At 42.9% G+C, this 26,650-nt stretch overlaps 1 protein-coding gene across 1 annotated transcript; it reads right to left on the bottom strand.

Moving 5' to 3' along the window:
- Positions 1 to 596: 596 nt before the first annotated feature.
- Positions 597 to 24,333, bottom strand: LOC147903666 (uncharacterized protein At2g34160-like). The gene is made up of 5 exons (XM_087372804.1): positions 24,087 to 24,333; positions 21,476 to 21,524; positions 4,360 to 4,422; positions 1,566 to 1,630; positions 597 to 897 (listed from the first exon to the last, which is right to left on the bottom strand). The coding sequence occupies exons 1-5, from the start codon at positions 24,204 to 24,206 to the stop codon at positions 802 to 804; spliced, it is 393 nt and encodes a 130-aa protein (XP_087228930.1). The 5' UTR covers positions 24,207 to 24,333; the 3' UTR covers positions 597 to 801.
- Positions 24,334 to 26,650: the final 2,317 nt, after the last annotated feature.

Raw genomic sequence — 26,650 nt, 5'->3', positions numbered from 1 at the left:
TGCTCATGAAGACCAAGTGAAGGGAGAAGTATGCCAAGTGCTAAGACACTATATCCTACAGACATCAAGTGAATTCCCCCCCTGCCACTCCTATAAAAAGGTTGCCTTCTGCCAGATGACAGTTAAAAAATCGTTTTGGAGAATTTTAAGTATAACCAATGTTAGAAATCTCAACAAGACAACATATTTCATAGATCATTAGAAAACCCCTTGAAAATATATTGCAAGTCTAGAGGCTTCGTGAAAGCTAGTTTTCTGTTGATTGTGCTCTGCAAATATTGGATTGCACTCTATGCAAGTATAGCCTGCAAAATAACACCTGACAAGCACACATGACAAATATTGGAAGCTTGTCCTCGATGGACACTCATTTTTTAGATACTATAGTATTAATGCAGCAGAGCAACCTGGTTTAACAAATTCCCTATATGTTAGATCCTCTTGATATGCAGCCCATTTTGTCATCAATTATTAAATCCCACAACCCAAAACCATGGAAACATAATTTGCAATCAAAGTTTTTGAAACCTCAAACTTCATATATTTTTCTGTGGCTAATCCGTACATGGATAATGAAACCCAAGGCAAGCAGGGAATCAGATCAAAGTTTGGCATTAAGTGCTCAATCAACTGATATCTTAGGGTCAGTTCATGTGCAAATTAAAGGGATGGAAAAGGGATCCACTACTATATATCACATTCTTGTCAAATGTTATAACTGAAACAGTTCTGATTGGCCACCCCTTACAGTGGGAAAAAAATTGCAAGAAAAAATCTTACATAAGGTACTTCTAAAGTATGCTACTGCTCATACTGGTCTGGCGTCCCATTTTCCTCGGAACTAGCAGCAGCCATAAGCTCGTCAAACTGATCAGATTTCTTAAGGATTATTTCCATCTGGGGAAGCAAGACAAGGAAAAAATAAATAATAAAACTAAGAATCCACATTGCAGACTAAACCCGTAACTAGTAACTGTACATTGCGCGCACATGTTTTTCAGCTCTTTAAACAACGGTCTCTAATATCTATATGTTATTTTGAGTATCAAAGTCTGTACATATACATATTATTTTGGAAAAGTGATTCTATAAAAGCACACTTAAAAAATTCCCAATATCTTTCAAGCATTTGAACACTTAAAACAATTGGTTGTAACTATGAACAAACTAGAGGTGGACCACAAGGAATGAAACCTTGTGGTTTCTAAGGTTAGTGTAGATCGCATGAATTTTGTGAGAAATCAGGTGTAAGTTTGGCTCAAAATAAAGTTTCTAAAGTTAGTGTAGATCGCATGAATTTTGCGAGAAATCAAGCGTAAGTTAGGCTCAAAATAAAGTAAGTCTGATATGTTGCAAGTTACTTTATTTACCAATCAATCAGCTAAGCGCTAAAAAGAATGAAAAGAAGACGAGTTGTAAAACTCGTTTGATATTTCACAAAAGTAGAAAAGAAAAACAAAGTCTTCCGGGTGTTCTATTCAAACCAAAAATTCAATCACACAATACTTGACAGATATGAATATGACATCATTCTAGCATCCAAAAGGCCATCAATTTGAGCTCACCTTTGCTTTTTGCACTGTTCGACCTCGTGCTTCATCTCCAATATCTATTGTTGATGTGTATATTTCTGCAAAATTTCATACCAAGCTATTCTCAGTGCTAGTGTCTCAATTTTAAGATCTTAACATATACAAAGCTTGAATTTTACCAGTCCAATGTCATACTAACTATTACGATTTAAATGATGCTGGTGACATAACCTCATATTTGATGCAGTTAGACATGTATGTACGTACATACGTATGTATGTATGTTTACGTATCTGTGTGCGTGCAAGAGTGTACAGATATATACCGTTAGAAATATATGTAAGCGTGTACATACGTACGTACATACATACGTACATACAGAGAGAGAGGGGGGGAGAGATGCGCACAGCATGCGCCCACGCACATGTAGGTAGAGCTAGCGCACACACACAAGTGTATACAGATATATACCGATAGATAAATATGTAAGCGTGTAGGTAAGTAGGTAAGTACGTACATGCATATGTATGTACAGAGAGAGATGCACACACACATGAGCATTCACATGTAGGTAGGTATGCATGCATGTATGTATGTACCAAGGCCAAACTCATCATGTAACATACGTCCGTATGTATATCCGAAAGAAAGAAAGAAACTTAAGTCTTCCAAAGACCAATGGGTCTAAAATATCATGATACAAACAAGCTGTGTGGGTGGAGCTTACTAAACGAGCATCCACTCCAATGCAAAATGGTGAGTGCTGAGTGCTACATAGTCATGTCGGAATGATGATCACCTACACAACACTAACATCCTCATCATCAAAGCGTCAAGAGGGATGAGGTATTGAGGGCATAAAGTCAAAGATAGAGTGATGACCGCTGCCCTTGGGTGTGGTCCTATGTCGTGTCCTAGTCATAGCTCTGCATCTGATAAGGGCTGCAGTGACCCCTGTCGATGGAGCCCCACCTCTAAACAAAGAAGAAATATCCCCAAGTGTAATTTGTGCATCAACCCTTTGTTTTAGCTATCGTGTCACTCGCTCCGTATCGCGATCATGGCGGGGTCTCGTGGTGTGGGAGCCCCCATGGTCTGGCTAGAAGAACTCAGTGATTGAGCTCTGAGAAGAGTCTATCAAGGAGATCTGCTCGTCTCCGTGATCGAAGTAGACGCTCACAGTGTCTGACTACCTCATGATTGAAGGCGGCTAAGCATCTCTAGTCTAGAAAGGAGAAAAAGCGGGACAATATCGCAAAACTATCTCTAAAGAGGCAATAAAAGTGTCCTCGGATCTCATAGTATACTGGGCATCTGAAAATGAAATGCTCCTCCCACTCAACCTCCTGGATGTCACATTATGTGCATATGTACCTCTCCCTAGGCAAACCCTCAACCCTTCCACTCTCGATGCGAAGTCTATGTGAAGAGACCCGAAAATGCCCAATAGAGATCCTCAGTGAGTGGGGTAGGTGGATCTGCGTATATCCTTGTGGGACATTAAAACCTACAGAAAATCTACAATTTGCTGAGCATGTGTCCCAGCCACAAGCATGTCACCTACAGAAAGGACTAAAATCAGCAAATCTGTCCCACACTTGCGCATGTAAAGGGTAGCCTCTGTAGGGTTGTTCTGAAAGCCGAGTGTGAGCAAATGAGTATCAATCCTCGAATACCAAGCCTGAGGTGCCTGCTTCAATCCATAGAGGGCCTTTTTCAAGCGACATACCTTACTTTCAGAACCTTCAACCTCAAAGCCAGAAGGTTGGGAAAGCCATTAGCAACAAGACAAGCTTTGTAACAATCCACTGAACCATCATCTTTCTATTTGATTTTGTAAACCCACTTAATCCAATGGCATTCTTGCCAGGAGGCAAATCACACAACTCCCAAGTGTTATTCTAATAGATGGAATCCAATGGCTTGAAGATTGAAAGCTCAAAACATACAACCAGCACCTCAATTATAATCAAGGCTAGCACTATGTTTCCAAAGATTATGGCATTGATCCACATAGTTTCCCCTTTCTCTATCTAAGACCATTATTTCACTTAAGACTCCCCTAGACAAAGTCATTTGCCAATATATAGTTAGCTACATTTTTGTTTTTTAAGAAGACTCCCCTAGACAAAGTCATTTGCCAATATAAATAGCTACATTAGACTCACCTAGACAAAATCATTTGCCAATATATAGTTAGCTACATTATTATTTTTTTTAGAAGACTCCCCTAGACAAAGTCATTTGCCAATATAGTTAGCTGCATTAGGTAGCCTCATAAGAAAAACAAAAGTTTCCTATGTCATATAATGGTAAACAAAAATGGAAATAAAAAGTATAATAGGTGTCTATTGCACAAGTTTGAAATCTACTCCCTGCAATTATAGCAAGCCAAGAGCCCTCAAAAACTTTCGTTGTAGTTTCATCAACTATGATTTTCCAAAAAATTCCACCCTTCGTCACTTCCATAACACTTTGCACCATAAACCGAATATAATGCTTTGAATTTCAAAAAACAGCTAGATTTCTTCTCAAAAATTATCATTTCTACAAACTTATCACTTGAGACACCTGCAACATAGCCATCCGATCCTTGCCTCAAAAGGGGTTTTAACCTACAAACATGCTATGAACTTAGTTTTTAACTACTTTCCACACATCCAAAGTAGCTAATACTTAACTTGTTGCTTCAAAACCTCTCAACCCTTTAAAAATGCCATTAAATCGGCTTAAGCAACAACCCTTGATTTTTAAAGCTCCTTTATAAGATCCAATCAAATTTGAAGTTCATTACCATCAAAAACAATAAAAAGAATATTTGGCTTACTTTTTACAATTGCGAGTCCGTTGTTCTTTAATATCTCAACAATTGTGACGACAGTTGCAATTGCTGCACAAATAAGAAATCAATGAATCCTTTCCAAATAGAATAAATAAATAAACTTCAACATAGCTCTCTCTCTCTCTCTCTCTCTCTCTCTCTCTCTCTCTCTCTCTCTCGTTGCTATACGCAGATAATGTAGTTCTTTTCGCATACGATCCAGACTCTATGCACAAACTTTTACAAGTGCTCAAGACTTTCTGTAGGGAAAGTGGGCTGCAAGTGAATGTCGGAAAAACAAAGATGATGGCAGTCTGTACCAATCAGCCAAAACATCCCCCTAAGATCACCTTTCATGGACATATTATTGAGTATGTCAGCACCTTCAAATACTTAGGGGTTGATATCCCAGCAGATCACAGATGGTGGCAATGTATACACAGAAGGATGGACACTGGCTGGGGGAAGTACTACCAGTTTGAGAATGACTGCAAGCACACTGACACCAGGAACTGGAAAATTCGAAATGTATTGTTTGATGCATATGTAGTACAGACAGTATTATATGGAGTGGAAGTATGGGGAGGCAGTATTTCAGCCTCTACATGGAATGATATTGAGAAAATGCAAAAGGCTTTCTTACGGCGACACCTTGGTGTCAAACCCACTACTCCATACTCAGTACTTCTGTTGGAAACGGGAAGGAGGCCGGTTGAATTTCATTCACTGATCACAGTTATGCAATACCTAATAGAGGTGCAGCAAATGCAACCTGATAGGTTGCCTCATAAAGCATGGAATGCCAGCACAAAGCTTCAAAAGAACCACAAAAGTAAGATCATCTGTACAGGATGGGCAACCAACATAAGAAAATGGTTCAGCAGATGGGGAAGTGGAAGCATATTTGACCATGCCACCTGAAAAGGTCATCATGCAAGAGTTTCAACTATCTTTACTGAGCACTTTGCAAACTCACTGGCTGACAAGTGAAAAGAATATTACCAAGACAACATAAATCCCACATGTTGGTCTACATACATGTCCATAGAGACTCATGCTCAGCCTTATATTAGCACACCTATCCCCCTTCTATATCGCAAAAACATAGCCAGGTTTCATACCAGATCTCATACATTTGCAATTGAGAAGGAAGCTTGGATGCATCAGCCCGCCATGCTAGAGTCTCTACCCTTTGTGACATGTAGACAGTTGAGCGGAGGCCCATGTGGCTCTACAATGCCCCCGATATGCACATATCAGGGAGGACTACCAGCAAATACTGGAGGACTCCACTCAGCTGACATCAGTTCTCTCTACTGCCTCTCCGGCAGCATTGGGATCTTTTGTCACTCGTCTATTTAACTGGCGTCAAGAACTCATAGAAACCTGACCCCTCTCCTTGAGAAGACTCTATTTTACATTGTATTGAGACGGGTCCCATGGGTCATTTTTGGCCCCCCGAGGACATTAATAGACTCCACCTCTCTCTCTCTCTCTCTCTCTCTCTCTCTCTCTCTCTCTCTCTATATATATATATATATATATATATATATATATATATTCCAAACAGTGACTTTCCTCCACAGAGTGTAGGACGGACTCATCATCAGACCCCAGTACCTCGAGGATAGAGGAGTCTCACATGCATTGAAGATTGCCGAGAGCTGCAAGCATACCTAGAGAGCAGTGGATCTACAAGTTATGCACACTTGAGACAATCAACACAAAGGAGCATTTCTTGTGTGTCTGCCCAGCCTACTGTGAGATCCCAAGACAATATCACTGCCTCCAAGAAGGGTGTGGCTTTGGCCCACTCTTCTGCCTAATCAACTCCCATGATCAAATCTACACCTGACCAAGAGAGATGACACAGAGAGAGAATACTACGATAGATCTAACAACAACAGGCCGTGACAACACCATGGAGTTTCTATGCATTCGAGTCTACTATGAGCCACAGAGGGGTGGAGGAGTTAGCAGACATGTGAGCAACATGCATCATCGGGGAGAGACGACATGGTGCTGTCGAGCGAGCGGCACAAAGCCCATGCACGACACGAAGAGTGACCAGAGCACGCACGATCAAGATCCAACCCTTCTGCGCCCTTCTTAGAAGAGACCAACCGAGACAAGGCGCCACTCTTGATATAGCTCTTCGGATACAGAGATCGAGGAGACCACACCCTCCATCACAGCAAGAGACAACCCGACAGACGCAGATCCGGGACCCACCAGAAGGCCTCTACTATACCGGGTTTTGGCTACTGAGTCTCAGCTTCTCAATTTATCAACTCCTCAATCTTTTTGTACTTATGGCTTTGAGCTCTCTAGATTACTTTTGTGCGCCCTTTGCTTCAGCCCTTTGCGGCTTGTATGAATATTTTTTCATTTGCTCTACTTCGTCTGATAGGCTCATGAGGCCTCCTAAGGACGTCTCTCTCTCACACGCACATGCACTCACACATACACACTTTTCTTGGTGAAAACCGTTTGTATTATATTGCAAAAAATGTAAAATTGTCCCCTAAAAAGAGGGGACAAGTAGTTAGAATATCAAAAGATCTCATTACATGACAAAAAGGCAGAATAATCTAGATCCCGTGCATGCGGGCAGAGAAGCACGAAAGAAATGATACTTGAACAAGGAAGGGTCACGAAAGACTTTATGATTATGGTCCTTCCATAGAGCCCATAGTGCCCTGCCTGACAGGAGATCCAAAAGCTTGCAAAAATTAGTTGTAGAAAAACAGGCCGTAAGTCATTGCTCTAGCATAAACAAGAAATCACGAGAATGAGACAATGCCAAAACAAATGCAGCATAGATTCCCGCAAGGATAGACATTGGCGACAAACAGCAAGAGCAATGTGACAACGAGCCAATCTCTGCCTAAAGGAAAGAACCCCAAGGAGAACCCTCCAAAAGAAAACCTGCTGACGAAACGGAAAACCATCAAGAAGAACGTGTCATAGACCAAACACAATTTGCATGAGCTGACACCCATGAAGAGAGAGGCAACTGTAACATCTGCTAGAGGCAACGATTGACAAGCAGGATCATTTGAGTGGAGAACCCAATGTTTGAGATCAATAGTCTCAAGTCGAGGTAAAGGCTGGAAATCATACATCACAATGTGCATGAACTAACAACCATGAAGAGAGAGGCAACTATAACATCTGCCAGAGGCAACGATCAACAAGTAGGATCATTTGAGTGGAGAACCCAATCTTTGAGACAATCAATAGTCTCAAGTCGAGGTAAAGGCTGTAAATCATAAAGCATTTGCTGCAATAAATGCCATGGCAGCCTGTAATGCTGCCCCAAACCATATTTCCTAGCCACTGATGGAAAGGATAAATGCATCATTAAGCACATCATCCACAAGACACATGCCTTTGGACCAAAGAAAATATGATCTACAAGGTTCTTGCAATGCTAAAGGCTGCATAAATACTTTAGACCAAGGAATGCATTCAGCCCCCAAGGAGTTGCCAGCAATAAAATGCCTGCCATTCCATTAAGATGTGATGGTATATACCTAGATTCATTCCCAAACTCATCCTCTAAAAACACAACATAGTGCAGTTTCAATCTCACGATAGTCACTCATAAGATTGAAAACCATAGACTCCATCACACATAGTAGGGACTAGCTACTATGACATCCCCACTAACGTCATCAGCGCCCAACAGTGGGGGTAGACCATAGTATAAAAATATGCTCTCACACATACAAATACACACACCCACACATACTTGAGCATCCATTTATACAAAGTCTTTGTACTGAACTCCTGTCGGCGCTCCGGAGGTGGAGGACATACTCAGCCATGACGAAGGCTTGCACTAAAGGAGAAGGCTAATCAAAAAATAGTCCAAAATATCTTCATTCAAGCTACAACTGCTTGTGAAGTCTAAACGATTTCATTTTAGTCTCTCCCAAACGAGCATCTAAATCCAGCTGATAGGGCAGCGTGCCATTTAAGATAGAAAGAGAATTATCGCAATACCAACAAGCCGCAACTTGAACAAAAACTTCACAAGGTAAAATTTGCATGTCCGCTAATACGGCAGAAGCATATACCTAGATGAATCCAAGAACATTCCAAAACTGATCCTCTACAAACACAACATAGGGCAGTTTCAATCTCGCAATAGTCACTCATAAGATTGAAAACCATAAACTCCATCACGCAATAGCAGGGACTAGCTACTATGACTCATAAGATCTGATGGTATATGTTTCCAGTGTAAAAATAAGCCAGAGACAAAGGGACAACCCTTAACCCTTCAGTACTATGCCCTAAGAGAAAATCCCAATGAGTAAGCTGCCCCCCCCCCAAGGATAACCAAGACGACGCACCAACTTTGTGGGCAAAACAATTTTCCCTAGGCCAAAAAATACAATGCTAATCCTTCAAATGTAGTGGAAGAAGCTTAGATTGTTGAAAATTAACTTGTAAACCAGCAGCCAACCCATACAAGTAAAGCGAATTCATGAGGCAAAGAGATCTCCCTCAGTAGCGCACGCGCTGCATTATTTTTAGAGAAATCCATGAATATTTATATTAAAAGAAGCTGCCGCCAAAGTAGAGATCACCAAATACAAGCTCAGAAGACTTCATCATAAGACAAGTAGACAATGTAATCTATCTAACGAACAGACAGGCAATCATCAAAGGATTGCCTGAGTGACATCCAGAAATAGTAGAACATGGAAGAAGTAGACTCTCGAAAGACTCAATGGTTCCTGTCTCGTCACAAAGTCCAAAGTGCCCAATATCGAAAAACACACACAACTACCTCGCCCTATCTCTTGTTCACTTTTCACCACCAGCGATATCAAACATGCAGCCTTGAAGTTACACAATGACCAAGCCAAAGATCATGAGGAGCTATGTATATGTACTTACGGATTGAGTACCCTATCCCCAATCTTGGCAAAGATAATTAACAAAGCGCTTTGCAACAGTTTTCCTCACAGATGGATCCTTAATACCACTGTATAGATGTAAAGGAGTAACAACCAAATATTGAAGAGTTCTCAAGTAGAAAATGCAATAGTCTGGGCCACCTCAAGTTGGCTAAGAGCTTGTAATGGACAAACACTTAGGATTCCAATAAAATTGCAGCCAAAATGGAGGAGCACTTCAACAGAGCCATGTCCTTGTGACAAGTCTTTTAAAAAAAGCAACCACAGAACTAAGCATCAAGATGTTTGGCATAAAGATGACATGACTACACAGCCAAGGGCTTCCTCCATGAGAAGTTTGGGAGAGACAAAAAGGGCAGCCCAACTCCTCACTCACTCCATCCACACAGCCCAACACTCATTTCCCTTCACAGCTATGTCCACGGGGAAGCTAAGTAAATGTTTGTCTCTCACAATAGCTGGTATAATGACGAGTACAAAGCGCTTCAACACCTCTAGTAAGTCTAAGACCAAACAAGGGTACCCACAGAAGAAACAAACAAGTGAGATCACCCAGCACAAGCAAGAATTAGTAATTATCTTCTATAGTAGCAAATAAAAATAAGTTCAATATGAAACTCTTAGAAGAACAGTCACCATTGTGAGCTGGCATCCATATAAAACATGAAAATGAGGAAAGAAGGAAGAGGACAACAAGCTTGCTAGTTGTACATCAATTTATTTTCAATTAAAATTTAGAATATATACACCTACTTAGGGATATTGTCACATGCACCACAATGAAGCCCACATGGCAGTGGCAACTGGCTATCTTGTCAGCCGATTGCAGCTCCCTATGCAGCAGATTTGGTACAATTTTGGGCCTCGAAAGGGCAATGAAATGCTTTAAAAGTGGGTTGGGGGAGGCGCCTTTTGCTGGTCGGTCCCTACGGCCGGGCAAAGAGCCCAACCAGCCCAGACATGTTGGAAAGGTCACCTCCCCATCTGTAAGCCCCCATATGAGGAGAGTGGGGGGGAGGGAAACCTAGGGCAGGATGTGCCCAAGAGAAAAGAAAGAGAGGGGGCTGCCACATGGGCAGCACCTCACATCAAAGAGACCAGCATGGCTGCAATGGACGGAACCTGTGGAAGGAGCAGATGGCAGGGACAGCAAGTCCTGGATCTAACCTGGCAGGAGGTCAATCAGGAGCAGCAGACATGGCAGGGGGTTGCACAGATAAAGGCGCCTATGTGGAGAGCATCTGTGTGCAGATGGACAGCCTGCAACAGAGCCTACAGGTGGCGCAACCATGGAAGGGAGCAGCAGCACCTGGGTCGGCCATTGGCTGAGGCTGGTGGATCTGGTTGGAGCCAACAAATCAGGCCTGGAGATGGGCAGGCCAGGGGGGCTGAATCCTGCAATAAATGCTTTATGCCCTGGAACAAAGGCTGCAAAAGGGCCCAGGAAAGACCCTTATATAGGGCACTGGTTGGGCTGGTAGGGGCAGTCAACCAGTCGGTTTTTAGGGCAGACAAAAGCCGTCCAGGAGGCCCTTGGGCCTTGACCAGTCGGTCATTTTGAGCAGGCCTTGGGCCTATAAAAGGAGAGGCCCTGGGCCTCATAATTCATCCAACAGCTCAACCATCGGAGGAGCAGCAGGAGCAGCTATACAAACACCCTCAGGCCTACATCCAGGAGGCAGAGGAGACTAGGAGTTGCTGCAAACAGAGTTCATCTAGGGCTGGACCTTGGCTGTCTTCTAGGGCAGCAAGGTGTTTGGATCTAGACAAAGAGTCTACAGAAGCTCGAGGTGGAGCACGCAGGCTCGAGTCTAGAGATAGCCGACAGATAGAAGAAGTACCTTGTGGGAAGATCAGAGGACCACACCATTGGTAGGACTCTGGATCTATCTCTTTCGTATTGTGTCCATAGCTTTGGACGGAAATATATTATTTTGGTGGTTTCTTTATCTGGCTGGTTCGTTGTCTATTGATGAGTCTGCACATCTATCTGATGCACATTAAGTTAAGAAGTTTGTGATTCCACTTCCCACACCACACTGTGTGAGCTCTTGGGCTATTTTATCAGTCTTCCGCTGTGCGTACCCTCTATTGGTCGATTTCTAACAAGCCAACCAGCCGACCAATAGAGGGTACGCACAGCGGAAGACCAAAATGTGCCTTTCCAGCCCCGATATAAAGGGGGGCTAGCCCCTCATTTCAGCATGCAGCTCCAAGTCTCCAACAGCGCTTTCAGCCAGCATATCAGTGAGGATTGGGGTCCTAATTCTGCGCATAGCTCCATCTCCAGCATGTCGTAGTTAGGGGAGTGGTCTCAGCACACTTTTGTATGACAATTGGCAACCATATATAAATAAAGCAGTGTACTATAGTTAGATAGATCTCTTGTATCTCTCATGCTTGAGTTCTCCTTCCATGTTCATCTATGTTTCCGCTCAAAGTAGTCCCCACATGTTACAAATAAGGTTGACTATTAGGGCCTTTGTAATCCTAAACAGTTGTATAAACAAATATAATAAATTGATGTTGCTTCACCACTTTTTTCTCTCTGTGCTCAATTCTAAAACAATATACCCATGAACTCTGTCACGATCTGTGACGCTATCTTAGATTTATGGATGGTTTGATGAATGGACACTTGTGGAAGGGTATGCCCTTTCGACGGGACACTTCCTATGAGGCACAACCTTTCACAAGAGACATTCTATGGAAGAGACACTCCTATTGTAATGTACCCTCTCATCAAGGGTCTCACAAGGGATACACACCTCTTCATGCACATACACTTTGGAGTACACACCTTTTCATGTGTGACTACTCTCTATATAAGAGAGGCCCAACTGTATGGATGACACACTACAAACACTCAAGCAATACAAATATTCCTTGTTCTCTGCTATTTCAGTCTCCTTTCTGTTCCTTAGCACATTTCTAAATATAGTAAATCTAGGATTTCTTACAGTGGTATTAGAGCAAATTTCGCTCCTACCTGTAGGAAATGCCCCCCACCTTCTAGCGCCTATCTGATACATCTTTTTCCGCTAGAAGGATATCCACGCACATTGTGCATGGAAGAGATGGAGAGAATGAGCGTAAAAATTTTTAGCACCAACCCCACCTAGAGTCATTAATGGCCTCTCCATCTCCCCCACATCACGAGTTGATGTGAATGGACACGACAAAAATCGTGTCTTTTGATGTGCTTGGGCTGTCCCAAAACCAAGAGACACCTTTTCCACCATTGGAAACACCTTTTGATGAAGAGTTTTGACTCCTCACCCAAGGGACACACCCCATCGTGGAAAAAAGGATACACCTTTTCGTGTGGGGACACCCCTTTTTAAAACAGGGTCACACCCCTTCATGAAAAGGTACACCTATTCCAAGGGTCACACCCCATAGAATAGGCACACCTTTTGGCACCAAGCACCCTACAAAAGGGTACCTAGAGGGCCTAAAAAGGGGAACCAACCCTATACCCAAGGCCTAACCCTAGACTACCCAAGGGTTAATTAAACCCATGTTTTAATTTTTGGTAACCACCACCCAGCAATAGGCGCACAAAGCAAAAACGTGAATTCCTGCAATACATTTCACCTTTTCTGCAGTACGTGTTTGCGACATATCCCTGCAGCAAGCCGTGCCCCTCGTCAGGCCTCCATCTTGCGTCATTCTCGATGGCCTGCATCAGCCGACTCTTTTGCAAATCTACCTACAAGACCTGGTGATCGAACAGATCCCCTTTGCAGCCTCTATCGTCATCTTGCTGCCTCGATTTCTGCAAACAGCGTAGGTGCCAGAAATTTGCCAAGGTGCCAGAAATTCGCCATCTTCTTCTACCTCAAATCAGCCCTGGAAGCAAGCAACAAGCAGCGCCAGATGCAAGCAGGCTGCGCCCTTTTTCAGGCTTCCATCCTACAATCTACTGGATCGTTTTTGGCGGCCAACCCTCGCAAGAGCATCGCCACCATACCTACCTGTGACCAGCAGCCTCGCTGCCCCTCTATCGCGATTCAGACCAGCTTGGATCTTGCTGGCTCATCTCGCCACCTTAGCCTGTGAACAGCAGCCTTTTGCTGCCTTCCAATTCCGACCAGCCAGGCCCATTTCTGCTCCTCACACCCCACAGGTACTTGCCTCTAAATTCAACGCAGGAAAAGCATGTCTGGTTCCACGCAATCTGCCCTTTTCTGCACCACACCTCTGCCAATGCCCCTATCTGCCTCAAAAGTCTCGCCAGGCACTTTTTTCTTGTTCACACATCCACATGGACTTGCAAGGACAGCAACATGGACCACCACCTCCGGACAGAGATTTTCAGGCCATTCTATGCAACTAATTGGCAGATCTAATCTATGCCAGGTGGATTCATTCCATTCTGTTTCTAAGGATGCTCTTTCATATTGTTATTTGACGCTCATTATCAAATTACAGCAAATGAAAGCCTCCTCCTTAAAGCATGGAAACCCCTGATAATTCCCCAGTGCCTTCAAGGACACCTCAGGCATCATCTACCACACAATATCATGTACAGATTGCACAACCAGCCCATTTTAGAGCTTTTGCATCGTGGGTCTTCTGTGTCACATGCCCTCCCAGTGACTTGGACCACATCCTATACCTTCTGCGTGAGGCACCTCAATTACATTACTTCCTCAGCACAGTCTAGGTTGTGTTCCACGAGACACGTAAATACCCAGAACCCGATATTCCTCATGAGTTTGCTGTCCATCTTTGGAGAGACTTTTACCCCTCAACTTCAGCATCTACAAGGTACTCTCCACCTCCTTCAGCTCCCAGATATCCTCCTGCACAAGTTGTACCTTCCCTAAGACAGTATTTACACTCTGAAGGCACTCCATCTCTTGGATATCCTCCACTCCCAACAACAGCTCCTTATCCCTTCTCAAATCCCCGCTGACACGCATAGCAAGGACTAGCTACTATAACATCCCCACTGACATCATCAATGCCCAACAGTGGGTGTAGACCATAGTATAAACATATGCTCTCACATATACAAATCCACCCACACATACTTGAGCATCCATTTATACAAGCCTTGATACTCCGAAGCCATGAAGAAGGCTAGCAATTAAGGAGAAGGCTCATCAAAAGGTAGTCCAAAATCTCTTCATTCAAGCTACAACTGCTTGTGAAGATTAGACAATTTCATTTCAATTTCTCCCAAAGAAGCATCTAAATCTAGCTGATAGGGCAACGCTAGTTCTAAAATGATAAACTAGATTCTTAGCTAGTTCTTGTGCTGCTTGCTTATGACAAGAAATTCTTGTCAACTGAGTGTCGTCAAAATAATATGTATTTGCACGATATCTTTTAAGCCAAATCACTTCACATGCACTTGTATATTTTGCTTCAATTGATGATGGACTGATGACACATAAATTATCAGGGATTTTTTTAGCCATGAAATAGAACCTTATGCTAAGAAAAATGCATAAACTTGCCTTGATCTTCTATGATCGTGATCTCTTACATAATCAAAATCACAAAATCCCTATAGGCATGCTTCACTACCTATGTATTCAATGCCAAGTTGCTTTGTTCCTTTGACACAGCTTTCTCAAGAGAGACATGGCTTGGGCCTTGCTACTAGTAGCAGTGATCAGCTTGGGGCCAAAGGTTCATCTTAGGCAAGCCACGCTGGCCATCAAACCAATGCGACAGTCGACTAGGAGTGGAGACTTGCTTCCTAATGCAATGGACCCTTAAGGTAGGCATAGAACCAATTACGCCTATGGTGCATCGTCGCACAGACAAGGGCTACTGCCCATTCAAACCCCAACGAATTCGCAGCCACAATTGTCATACATGATTCCTCTCATAAGAGGGCCTTGTACCCCTACTCTCCATGAGCTACACCATAATGAATTCAAAGTTCACGATCTTCGTGACCTAACACTCAGCATCAACACGAGCTACAGCAAGCTCTTGTGGGTCATTCTGGACATTCTCATAGTTCAAGGGCACATGTTCTCATCAGACAACAAGTTCTCTCAACCCAGAAGTCAATGTGGGCACACGCTCCTTTCATGGCCTCTCAGGGCATGAACAGACAATTGGGTGCCCAGTTCATAGATGAGGAGCTCGAGATGGCCCTCAAGGCCATCCCACCGCAAAGTGCCTAGCAGAGTATGGCTTGACCCTCACATTCTTCAAGTGCTTTAGGGAGTGCATTCATGCTGCCCTGTGGTTGGCCTTCAAGGAGATATTTTGCTTCCCCAATCACTCAACCAAAGCTGCATATGCTTGATCCCAAATGGGGCAGACTGTTCTGACATTTGTCAATGGCACCGGATCACCCTTTGGACACCGCTTACAAGATCTTAACCAAGGTGCAATTGCATCCCCATATTGATCACATAATACATGACACTCGAACATATTTTGCCCCACCATCCTAAGGAACGTATTTGCAGTTTGAGAGGCAATGGATTGGGCACAGGAGGAATCTCAACCTATGGCAATCCTCTTCAATTTTGAGAAGGCTGGTGTAGTGATCAACATTTCACGGCAGTAGCAAAGAGGGCCTCCATTGCCAAGCACGTGCTTTTGGCCACAACTTGGTATATAGCCTCATACTCACCTTTCACAGAGGATGCTTTTGACGTCTCAGGCGCTTGGTTGCACCCAAAAGATAGTGTTTCCATGTATGGATGGCATGAATTACAGCCAATAACTCTTTCTCATAGATTCCTAAATATCTTTCCGCCTCCCGAAGTCGCCTGCTTTCATAGGCTACTACATGACCATTCCGATGCAATGCAGCCCCAACACATTCTCCACAAGCATCGCAATCAACATCAAAAGACTGATAAAGATCCGGGACTACCAGAATAGGCTCTGTAGTCAACTTCTCCTTGAGTGTATTGAATGCTTTCTTCTGTGATAATCCCCATGTGAAGGCAGCATTTTTCTTAGTGAGGTCATGTAATGGAGCTGCGATATCAGCAAAATGTCTTATAAACCTTCTGTAGTAAGAACACAGGCCTAAGAAGCTTCGAACTTCATGCACAGTTTTCAGCTCTGGCCATTCCTGAATGGCACGGATCTTCGCTAGATCCATTTGTATCCCATTCTTGGATATTATATGCCCCAGATAGTGGATTTCTTCCAAGAAGAACTCACTTTTCTTGCTGTTTGCATAGAGCTGATGATTTCTCAGCTCTTGAAACACTATAGCAAGATGTTCTCAGTGGTCTTCCTCTGTCTTAGAAAAAACTAAGATATCATCAAAGAAAGTACCCGTAAAATGCCTGTACTTCCGGAAGATGCGATCCATCATTCTATTGAATGTGGCTGAAGCATTTGTCAACCCAAAAGGCATCACTAAGTATTCATACAACCCGAATGTAGTGCGGAATGCTGTCTTGTGCACATCCTGAGGCTGTATCCTCACTTGGTGGTAGCCACTCTTTAAGTCTATCCTGCTGAAAACTGAAGCTCCATTTAACTGATCCAGGACATCATCAATGCGCGGAATAGGGAATCTATTCTTGATGGTCATTTTGTTCAGTGCGCGATAATCGACGCACATACGGAATGAACCATCTTTCTTCTGTACTTACAGTACAGGGGAACAAAAAGGAGACGAGCTGGGCTGAATCAACCCTTTGGACAGCAAGTCCTGTACCTGAGCCATAATCTCCTCTCTCTGAGTCGCACTGACTCTATAAGGGGGTCTGTTTGGTGGCTCACTACCAGGCATTAACTCTATCTGATGATCTTCTGGTCTCTCTAAGGGTAACTCCCCTGGCAAAACATCAGAAAAACAATCCTTAAAGTTTACAAGAAATTGAAACTTATCTTTGTCTGCATCATTCATTTCAGCATGCATATCATTCTCTTTTTCTTTTACAAAAACCATGTACGCAGAAATTGCAGACTTTATTGCTTTACTGCATGAAACATCAGATACAATGGGGATAGTGTCCCCTTTATTCCTGGCAATTTAACGCTGATTTTTTCCCCTCTGCACAAACTCCAGCACTCTTTCAGGAAGAGTCAACTTCACTGCCTTGCGGTGAAACCAAGGCATCCCCAAAACTACATCATAATGTTTCAGTGGAGAAATGAAGAAGTCTTCCTGATCCACATAGCTCTGAACATGAAGACAGAGCTTCTCTATCAAGGGAGTAACTGGCACAGGATTCCCACAAAACATTTGATCGGCATCCAAAGCCCTGCCTAACTCTTCCGTCTTTATTCCCAGCCTCAGGGCTAGATCCTCTGATATGAAATTATCAGTAGCCCCTGGATCAAATAAAATTAGCGCTTGCTGGTCTCTAACTTTGCCCCATGATAGCAGCGATTCTCGTTCTTCTGGGTTCAAAGCCATGATCCAGTATATCAGCAATTCCCCCCGCCATTGGCTTTTGCGGTCCTCGTGGCTTCTCTGCCTCTTTTCCCTTCAATGTTGAAGGCTTTTCTGGGCACTGGGCAGCCACATGCCTCTCTTTACCGCACCTGAAGCATTTTCCATCTCTACGGAATTCCGCTATCTGTTCAAGGGTGAATAGAGATTTGCCCTTATAAGTCTTTGAAAACTGAGTACCCCTCCGCTTCTGAGGCTGAAACCCTTTCTTTTCTGCCTTGGGGTTTTCTTTCTTTTCTGATTTTGGAAAATCAGTTTTCTTTTTATCAGCACGTCCTGCATGCAAGGATGGCACTGTAGATGGATCTTGTAGCGGCACAAGACTCGCTACTGAAGCTGAATGCATAAGATCTTGAATATTCTTTGCCCCCAAAGCATTCACTACTGCCTCAATTCTTGGAGTGAGACCTGCTCTGTACTTCCTTATTTGGGTGCCTTTGGAGATCTTTTTGAAAGGTGCAACCTGCAAATAAGCATCCCAAAACTTTTGGTTGTACCCATCCACTGTATCTCCTGTATCCATGTGCAAGCTGTCCCAGTCTTGAAGAACATGGTCTCTAAACTGTTTAGGCATAAACTGCTAGTAGAAGGCTTTCTTGAAGTCCTTCCACTTCCTTGGGGCTGACCCATCTGTGGTCTGTGCACTCCACCATGCACTAGCCGTTGCTGTCAAGTGTAAACTGACCATTCTTAACTTGGAGGATTCTGAAAATTTTTCTGTACCGAATGCAGCATCAAACTGTCTGATAAACTGCAATGCTTTGTCTGTATGACCATACTGTCCATTGTAGGTCATAAACTTGACAGATTTTCCTCCCTCTTTAAATTCCTTCATCTCTTTGGAAGACTTTCTCTTCCTAGACTTCTCGTGTTTCCTTCTTTTCCTGGATAGTTTATCTGATAAGGAAGAAGAAGACACAGAAGTCGAACTCGAGGTAGACGGTGATGGACTAGGAGATCGGTGATGATGCCTCGATCTCTTTTTACTATGGGACCGTCTCCTATGAGATCTATGAGATCTCTCTCTCGCTGTACACGAGAGTGTGCCTCTGGCATTGGCACGTCGTATACTGGATTAGGCATAGCTTCTGCTTGAAACAAATGCTGAGCCCTGGGATCCCTTTTGAGATTTTCCAGCTCTTGTATACGAGTGCGTACCATCTGTTCAAATTCTTGTTGAGTTTGCGGCACATTTCTCTGTCCTGGATGCACATCCCTATCTTGTGAATCCCATTGGATAGGTGATTGATCCATATTCTGAGATCTGCAGATTTCTCACACCGTGCAGGTAACTGATGCACACTACCTTTGCTTTTCCAACAGAAAAAGTACCTCAACAAGAGGTGTTTTGCATTCACAATCTATGCCAGTACTGGCTGTCAGTTCAAGGCATATACCCACACAGTTACCAAAGCATCAACAACTATATTGCCCTTTTTTGGCTGCTGCAGATGGCTTCAAAAGGCATCTGTTTTTCCCTCTTTTTACTGCTCAAAGGCATGCATACTCTTTTTCTGCAAATCTCTGATTCTTCTATTTTTCTGCTGTTTTCTAACAGTAGAGATCTACTTTCTCTGTTTTCTCTGCTTTCTCTGTTTTTCTGCTGCTTTTCTGACAGTAAAAGTCTGACAAGCAGGTGAAAATTGCTAGCAGAAACAGTCTCTGCAACTGTTCCTTTTTTTTTTTTTTGGGGAAAAGAACAGTAACCAGATAGAGTAACTGGCTAGTTACTCTAACCAGACTGACTGGTTCTGGTCTGGTTAGTTTGCAACTGGGCCAACTGGACTGGCCACAGTCTGGTTACAGTGACCAGACTGGTCTGTTTGGGTCAACTAACTGGACCTCTAACCAATCCACTACCAAGGTTGAGTTAGATTAACCCCTGGTCAGCCATGTCAGCATCCATGTCACCTGTCAGAATGCCAGGTCATCTCACACATGCATGCCACGTCATCTGCTGAGCTGGCTGCCACATGTACTGCCACGTCAGCTCCTGCACATGCGGACACCATGTCACCTGTGTGCCACGTGTCTGCTGAGCTGTCTGCCAGCAGGTCGGTGCCACGTCATCAAGCACACCGCTCCATCCGCCACATCGGCGCCACGTGTCCTGTGCCACGTCAGCTCTGTAAGCCTGCCCAAACCTTGGTCATGGACGGATCGTCGTCGCGCGTCGCGGCTTTTATGTCCCTGGAGAGGCGATGGTCTTCCGTCAGCCAGCGAACCAGCTAACCGGTGCGTGAAGGCGTTGCTGTCCCACCCGAGGCGTCACGCAATTGTTTGCACAAATATTTAGAACTCCGTGCGGTTGCCTTCGCCAATCATCCGTCGTTGATCTCCCGTAAGAATTACGCGAATCCCTTCGATAGCCGAACTAAGGAAACCATTTGTCTGATTACTTTGCGCCATGAATTTACTTTCCTGCGCTAACCTTCAGCCCTTACTTCATCTAACGACGAAATAAAGCCAGACTCTTCCTTTCCTCAGACTTGGATTCGTGATTCCTTTATTCTCTGGCGGGATCGTCACAGCCTGAAAAAACTGTGAGCCTTGGCTCTGATACCAATAAAACCAGACGGATGGTTAAAGACAGCTATCACCACTCTTAAACGACGGGATTTATGCTCTCAAAAGCTCTCCCTCACTCCCTCTCTCTGTAGATGCACTAGGGCCCAGGACAAATCGTCGGGCTGGACCCCCCTGAAGGTCTTTATTCATCCAAGAAAATCTGTTACAGAGGTTCAGCGTAGAGCTATCTCGTAAATCTCCACATTCCCCAAAACGTGTATAATCCCTTTTTTTACAAGAGCTTCAAGCTCCATTCAAATTGGCAACATGCCACTTGTCTAAAATCTAGACTAAATCCTATTACATGCCACTAAGGGCCATTCTGGAGTTTTCAAAGCTCTCGGTCACACGAACCGCCTCCTAGATGCTTGTCAGGCTCCCATTACGCTTAGGAAAAATAATCCTTCCTAGTACCTGCAACAATTAATTAAAGCGCACCACCATGGTACCCATTAATTGTTAGCGCTTTGCATGCAAATAACACAGTGGACTAATCCTAGTCACAGTGAGCGTCCCCACTGAACACATGTGCACATCTAAACAAATATATATACAAATAAATATATATATATTCTCTAGTTGACCGGAGTCAACACTCTTGATTATAATTAAAGAGCTTTGACCAAAGGTCAAGGTGCCTTAATTATAGCCAAGTCTCTCCAACCGAAGTTGGCACATCTTGGTTAACCGGGGTTAACCCTCTTGGCGCATGCCAAGTCTTGTTGACCGAAGTCAACACTCTCTGACCGCAGTCAGGTTTACTTGACTAGAGTCAAGTATCTTTGACCGTAGTCAATCCTTTGACCATTAAAATAACTCTTTGACCATAATTAACACACATAAAACTCTTTAATTATGATCAAATAAATGGTCAACTGTACTTTGACTTAGGATATTTACATTGTGGTGACAATTTGCATGTCCGCTAAGGTGATAGAAAAATATACCTCTGTAAGACTAGAATACATCCAATCAGACATTTTCAGATTTTAGTAAAGTAGAAAATTTTTAGCTGTTGGGGCATATATAGGCTCTCCCTTCTAACTTATATGCAACACATTACACTATCTATACTCTCTCTCTCTCTCTCTCTCTCTCCACACACACACACTCTCACTCATAGCAAGTATGCATGAATCTTCATGCCAAAGCTCAAAAAAAAACAGCCTCAGAGGATCTACCAGCAGTATAACATACATGTAAAAATACTTGAGGTGATCTAGCTTACCCATTCCCAGGGCAGAAAGCTCCACTTCCTCATACTGTTGCATAAATCTCTGCTAGCACATCACAATAAGTTAAAAGCTGTATGGAACAACAATGCAAAATTCTATAACATCAACCCAAAAAAAAACTATAACATCAACAATTAAGTACTGTAGCTGTATAGAAAAACAATGCAAAAATTTATAACATCAGCACAAACCACTAATAAAAACCACCAGGCATTCAGTATAGGTTCACTGCATTGCACAATCGAGCTGAATACAAAGGAAAGTTAAAATGAAATATCCCCAAGTATAGGCATAGGAAAATCCTGCAGTTAAGAAAAGTTTTTGGAAACTCACAAGGCCTAAGAAAGACGTCCTTCTAATTCCTCCCCTCGCCTTCACCTCCTACCCTTCCTCACTACCATTATCACAACTTCTTGTGTGCTTCTCTGGCCTCCTCTCAGCCTTGTCATCTCCACCCTTGGTCACAAATCTCTGAGGTCACAGCCTTGAAGTCTTTTCCATTAAGATCTTAGACCCTAGTAGAGGTCAGAACTAGCACAGCAATGTCTGCTATTTCCTGTACGGCACGGCACTGTCAACCTCCCATTGACTGTTCCGTCTCGTGAGCCCCCTACTTGGCAAAAGTAATTTCAGGGGCTCATTAACAAGAATGAGACAAGGGACTGGAGAGGACTGATAGGGAGAATCACTTTGAATTTGAGGCTCTCCTTTAGAGGAGGGGCTCTGTTTTGAACCTCTTTCCAGCCAACTCACTAAATGCACTTCAATGCTCTGCGGTTGTACTGCAAACCTGTGCACCACCTTGAAGTCTGCACCAACTACTTCACCAAGAAGCTCTACACAGTGAGATTGCTAAACTCTCTTGGTTTTGTCGCTCTTCCCTGCTAAGGACTGTAGCTTGCCATCCACTTCCCTCCCTGTCTCCCTCACATGCAATCTCCTAAGAGCTTTGTTCACGTAGGTTCTTAAGGGTGGAAGGCCCCACGTACGACCCTCAATATCAGGGCTTTCGACAGTGTCTACTTTTTCCACTTTTGGGTTAACACTTGTGCTTTTGCCATTTGGGATGCATGCTTCCCCTTACATCTTCATCGAAGTTGTCATCCAGGTCTTGAACGACAAATTACAATACAATCTGCTTTTATGCATTCCTGTGGTATTGATCAAAGTCGTGTACATGCCCTATAGAAGTACATTGCCATTTGTATTTTGCCTCTTTTGATTTCAAAGAGAGCTTCACTTGTGGCAGCAGAAACTGCAAAATTTCAAGCTCTAGTCTTACGTATTGTTGTCATGGTTTAGTCAGATTACCGAGTAAAAAATAGGAGACTTTAGGACAAACAGCCTACAAAAGGCTCAACTTGACTTAAATGGTCACCCTTACCTTGCCCACTCACTAGTGGGAGCCTCTTCCCATATTCTAGGATTTAGGTTGTCCAACAATTGCTACATGGAAGTTAGAGCAAAGGTGTGTTGACATCTAGTCTATGGATTGTCCATATTAACTATCTACATGCACAAACAGCAGCTAGGGCAGAGATGCAGGCAATATGCAAAAGAGGAAACAGCCTACAAAAGGCTCAAATGGACCAAAACGGTGACCCATGCCTTGCCCACTCATTAGTGGGAGCCTCACCCCATACTCTAGGATTTTAATGTGTCCAACCAAGTGTGCTCGTAAGTTAGAGCACGTGTGTTGCAAGGTGTATCCACATCCAGCTAAGGCACACTAAGGGAGGCACACAATACGCAAGTCAAGGAAACAGGTTGCTTGCGTGGCAATTGCAAGCTTCAAAGAGAACAATAAGGGTCAGCAAACAAATTACTTACAAATGTAGTTTACTAATTGATATGATTGACTAGTTAGGAGCCTCTGCTTACGCTACAACTACAACGAGGGGCATGGCAAGGGCCTGAATGAGGTCAAAGAGGATTCCGAATGGCAGTCACTTAGGGACGCTTCGGCATTCATGAGTCAAGATAAGCAAGATGTGCTTCCATTCAAGAAGTATCGCTGAATCCAAAGCACAGGCTACAAGGAGGATAGCTAAATTCCGAGCACAAGCTTGAAGACGTATTGAAGGCTTCCCTAATCAAATAATTGAAGCAATTCGAGCTCTTCATGTCACATAAATGTAAAGTCTCCCATACTCTTTCAAGGGTTCTAAACACAAGCTGATTCTAGGTTTGCACCCGCATATTATTTTGATAGTCTCAGCCGCTTTTCAACGGTGGCGTACTGGCAGCATGTCGCACATCTTTGTCAACACGGCCATATAGTCGACAGCTATAAATTTGTAGCAAGCCCAACTGCCAGTGACATGCTCCAGCTAACCAACTCCGGCATCAGGCACCTTAGCTTACGTACTTCCTCACTCTTGCCTTCCCAAAACCTTGCTGTGATGGTAGTAATAATTGAAGAGCGGCGAGCCTTGCGGAGTACGACTCTGAAACAGAGATGCCGTTACATAACTGTAGACGTTAACCAATAAGCACTATCCTCCCGAAGACGACGCTACGCCAGTTATAAGGCACTCTAAAAGCTCCTTGACAAGGAATGAACAGGAGCTGTACCGCGCTTATAAAAGAATGCAAAAGAGGTACCTTGGCCAGATTGACGTAGAAAAAGAGCGGTTTTTTTGTGTTAGAGACTTGAATTCTGTTTTTCTTGGCGTTGTCTGCCTCGGGGTTACTGGCAGCGCCACCATTGCTAAGCTGCGCCATATCTGCTGCTCTGCGGAGCTTCTGATTCTTCGACTGTGCACCACGCTCGGATTGCAACAATGGCGAAATCGCAACGCCCCTGTTAAAAGTTAGGGTGAAGATGAAGACCTCTCTATATCATGATTACTAACTGTGTCACTTTTGCCCTAAACCGCCTCATTACGTGGGTTAGCGCTGTCCTTGGGTTGCTCGGGCGCCCGGTTGCAATCACAAGGCGACACGATTCGCAAGTGGCCGGAAAATTATTGGTAGCCAGTGTGTGGCTAAGCCACCCCTTGGAGTCAGTATTGATCTCGAGTGAAATGGCTCCATAAACCACGCATCCGGGTTCATGGGGACCGGCTCTTAGGGTGTTTACACACTATGGGCACCCAAGCCCACCCAACCTTCATTCAATGCATCTCCACCGTGGGCGGGCAATCTTGCCCGTCCATGAACCTTGGGCATGCCCACGATGGGCCAAGTGTGTTAACACCCTTACTTTGCAAGTTTAAAGACACCTTGTGCCCCCTTTTGGTGCCTAAATTCCATTATCATTGGGGTGTTTCATTCTCACTAGCTAAACACTTCCAAATTCTAAAAGTCAAAATGAAAAAGGATAATAAAAAACTTTTTCATTTTTTAAGTGTATCTATGTATTTTTTGGTAAATGAAAATCTACTTTCTCAAGCCTTTGCCATCTCCATCTTAAGTAAACAACATAAAGCAATAGTTAAGTTATTGGGCTACGACGATGAGAACTAGAGTTTAAAACATCACGTTGGATGGTTCGTTAATCATACCTTAACATACATTTGCCCCTTGGGCAAGTGGTAGTTTTATCATATTTTAATTTTCATCCACATGGTACATTTGGCAATAACTCATGATTGATTTTTTTTACAACTTACCATAAATACTTTTTTACCCCCTAGAACTCTATTCCAAATGCTATTCTTTATGATTAGTCCTTGCACAATTTAAGTATTAAAATTCTATTATTAGCACATTCTCTCATTGACGCACATCAAAGTTGACAATAATCTTCTTAGGTAGGCCTACATTCAAAATGAATAACAAGGTTCTTGCAAGCTCAGTATCCCCAATGAACACGTAGTTATCAAATCGGTAAAGGGGCATCAATCGACACAATAAAACATGCAAAATCAACAACCTCTTAAGAACTTTAAGGTGGCAAGTCCCATTGTTTTTAAATGGTGTGGTAAGGAGTACATCATATCTTTACTTCCATAATCTAGTAAATGGGATAAGTAATGTGCATATATCACCTTTCTTCTTGCTCCTATAGCTAAATGTAGGCTAATATAAAACGTCACTTCGCCACCTTTCTTGCATAGATTTTCTTGCATAGATCATCAGGATATCAAACTAGCCCCATTCAAGTGCTATCATCTATAACCAAATGCATGACTATGTAAATCACAATGGCAATTATCCTCTCCATTACAAGGAAGATTCAATTGGAAGTGGACCTCATTTGCAAGTGCTATCACCTATAACCAAATGCATGACTGTGTAAATCCTTATGGCAATTATCCACTCCAATACAAATATGTAGGTTGGTAGAATCAATGAGTCATATTGAAAAGAAATCATGTAGAGGCTAAGTGATAGTAATGATGTAAAGACTCATCTCAACAAGTGCCAAGTAATGACAATGATGACTTAAATGCAAAGAAATTGCACAATTGGACATTAACCAAGACTATTTTGTCAAAATTAACCCAAAAATGCCTATCAAATTAGTGGAGATAATCAATGTTTCCTTCATTCGTCCTTGCTACATGATAGGACTTGGAAAAGTGCCATATAAACTAGGGTTGACATATCGGTTCATCTAATCCCAATGGAACTTCTCAAAAACAATATGCATCCTTTGGTGATGTGTTGAAATCAATGGATAATTTTGTCATGATATCCTTCATGAAGGCAGCAAGTATCTATTTTATTACTTTCAAAGAAGAGCTCTTACCACTATGAAGCTTCTTCTTTATAAACTTGGTTCTTTCTCTTCAAGCATCTTGGGGAGCTGGGGGTTTTTCTTCCCTCTATGCTTTGTTGGGATTGACTTCTTTGCTTGCACTTCTCTCTGTTTTGTGTAATAGTTAGCTTGCTCTACTTTGTCTTTTCGTGTTCTACATGTTTGTGGGCTGCTTTAGTTTATCTAAGTTTTTTAACAAATTAAAGTAGTCGTTAGCTAGGTCATAAGGTCATTATTTTTTATTATATTATTTATTTTTGCTTGATTAATCTCCTTCTTTGTGGAATTTTTTTTACCGGTTGTGCTTTGATGGGAGAAACTTATTTTCTTTCTCTCTTCAAATAGTTTCTTTACTTACCTATGTGTATTCTAAGTCTTTATGGCTTGCTAGTGTGTTTTTTATTTTTATAGTATCGTTTCTATTAATTTAAATTGGAGCATTCAAAGTTAATTAGCCCTTGGA

This window comes from Dipteris shenzhenensis, chromosome 3 (genome assembly GCF_047967505.1).
Source record: "Dipteris shenzhenensis isolate YYH24624 ecotype China chromosome 3, Dip_SZ_1.0, whole genome shotgun sequence".
NCBI lineage: Eukaryota > Viridiplantae > Streptophyta > Polypodiopsida > Gleicheniales > Dipteridaceae > Dipteris > Dipteris shenzhenensis.
This window is presented reverse-complemented; position numbering and strand designations above follow the sequence as displayed.

What these genes read in the sequence shown, in the direction of transcription:
- LOC147903666 (XM_087372804.1), bottom strand. Translation starts at nt 24,206, where the DNA reads ATGGCGCAGCTTAGCAATGGTGGCGCTGCCAGTAACCCCGAGGCAGAC. An exon ending in TCTACGTCAATCTGGCCAAG is followed by an intron (nt 21,525 to 24,086) that starts GTACCTCTTTTG and finishes ATGTGCTAGCAG; the next exon opens with AGATTTATGCAACAGTATGA. An exon ending in GCTTTCTGCCCTGGGAATGG is followed by an intron (nt 4,423 to 21,475) that starts GTAAGCTAGATC and finishes TTATTTGTGCAG; the next exon opens with CAATTGCAACTGTCGTCACA.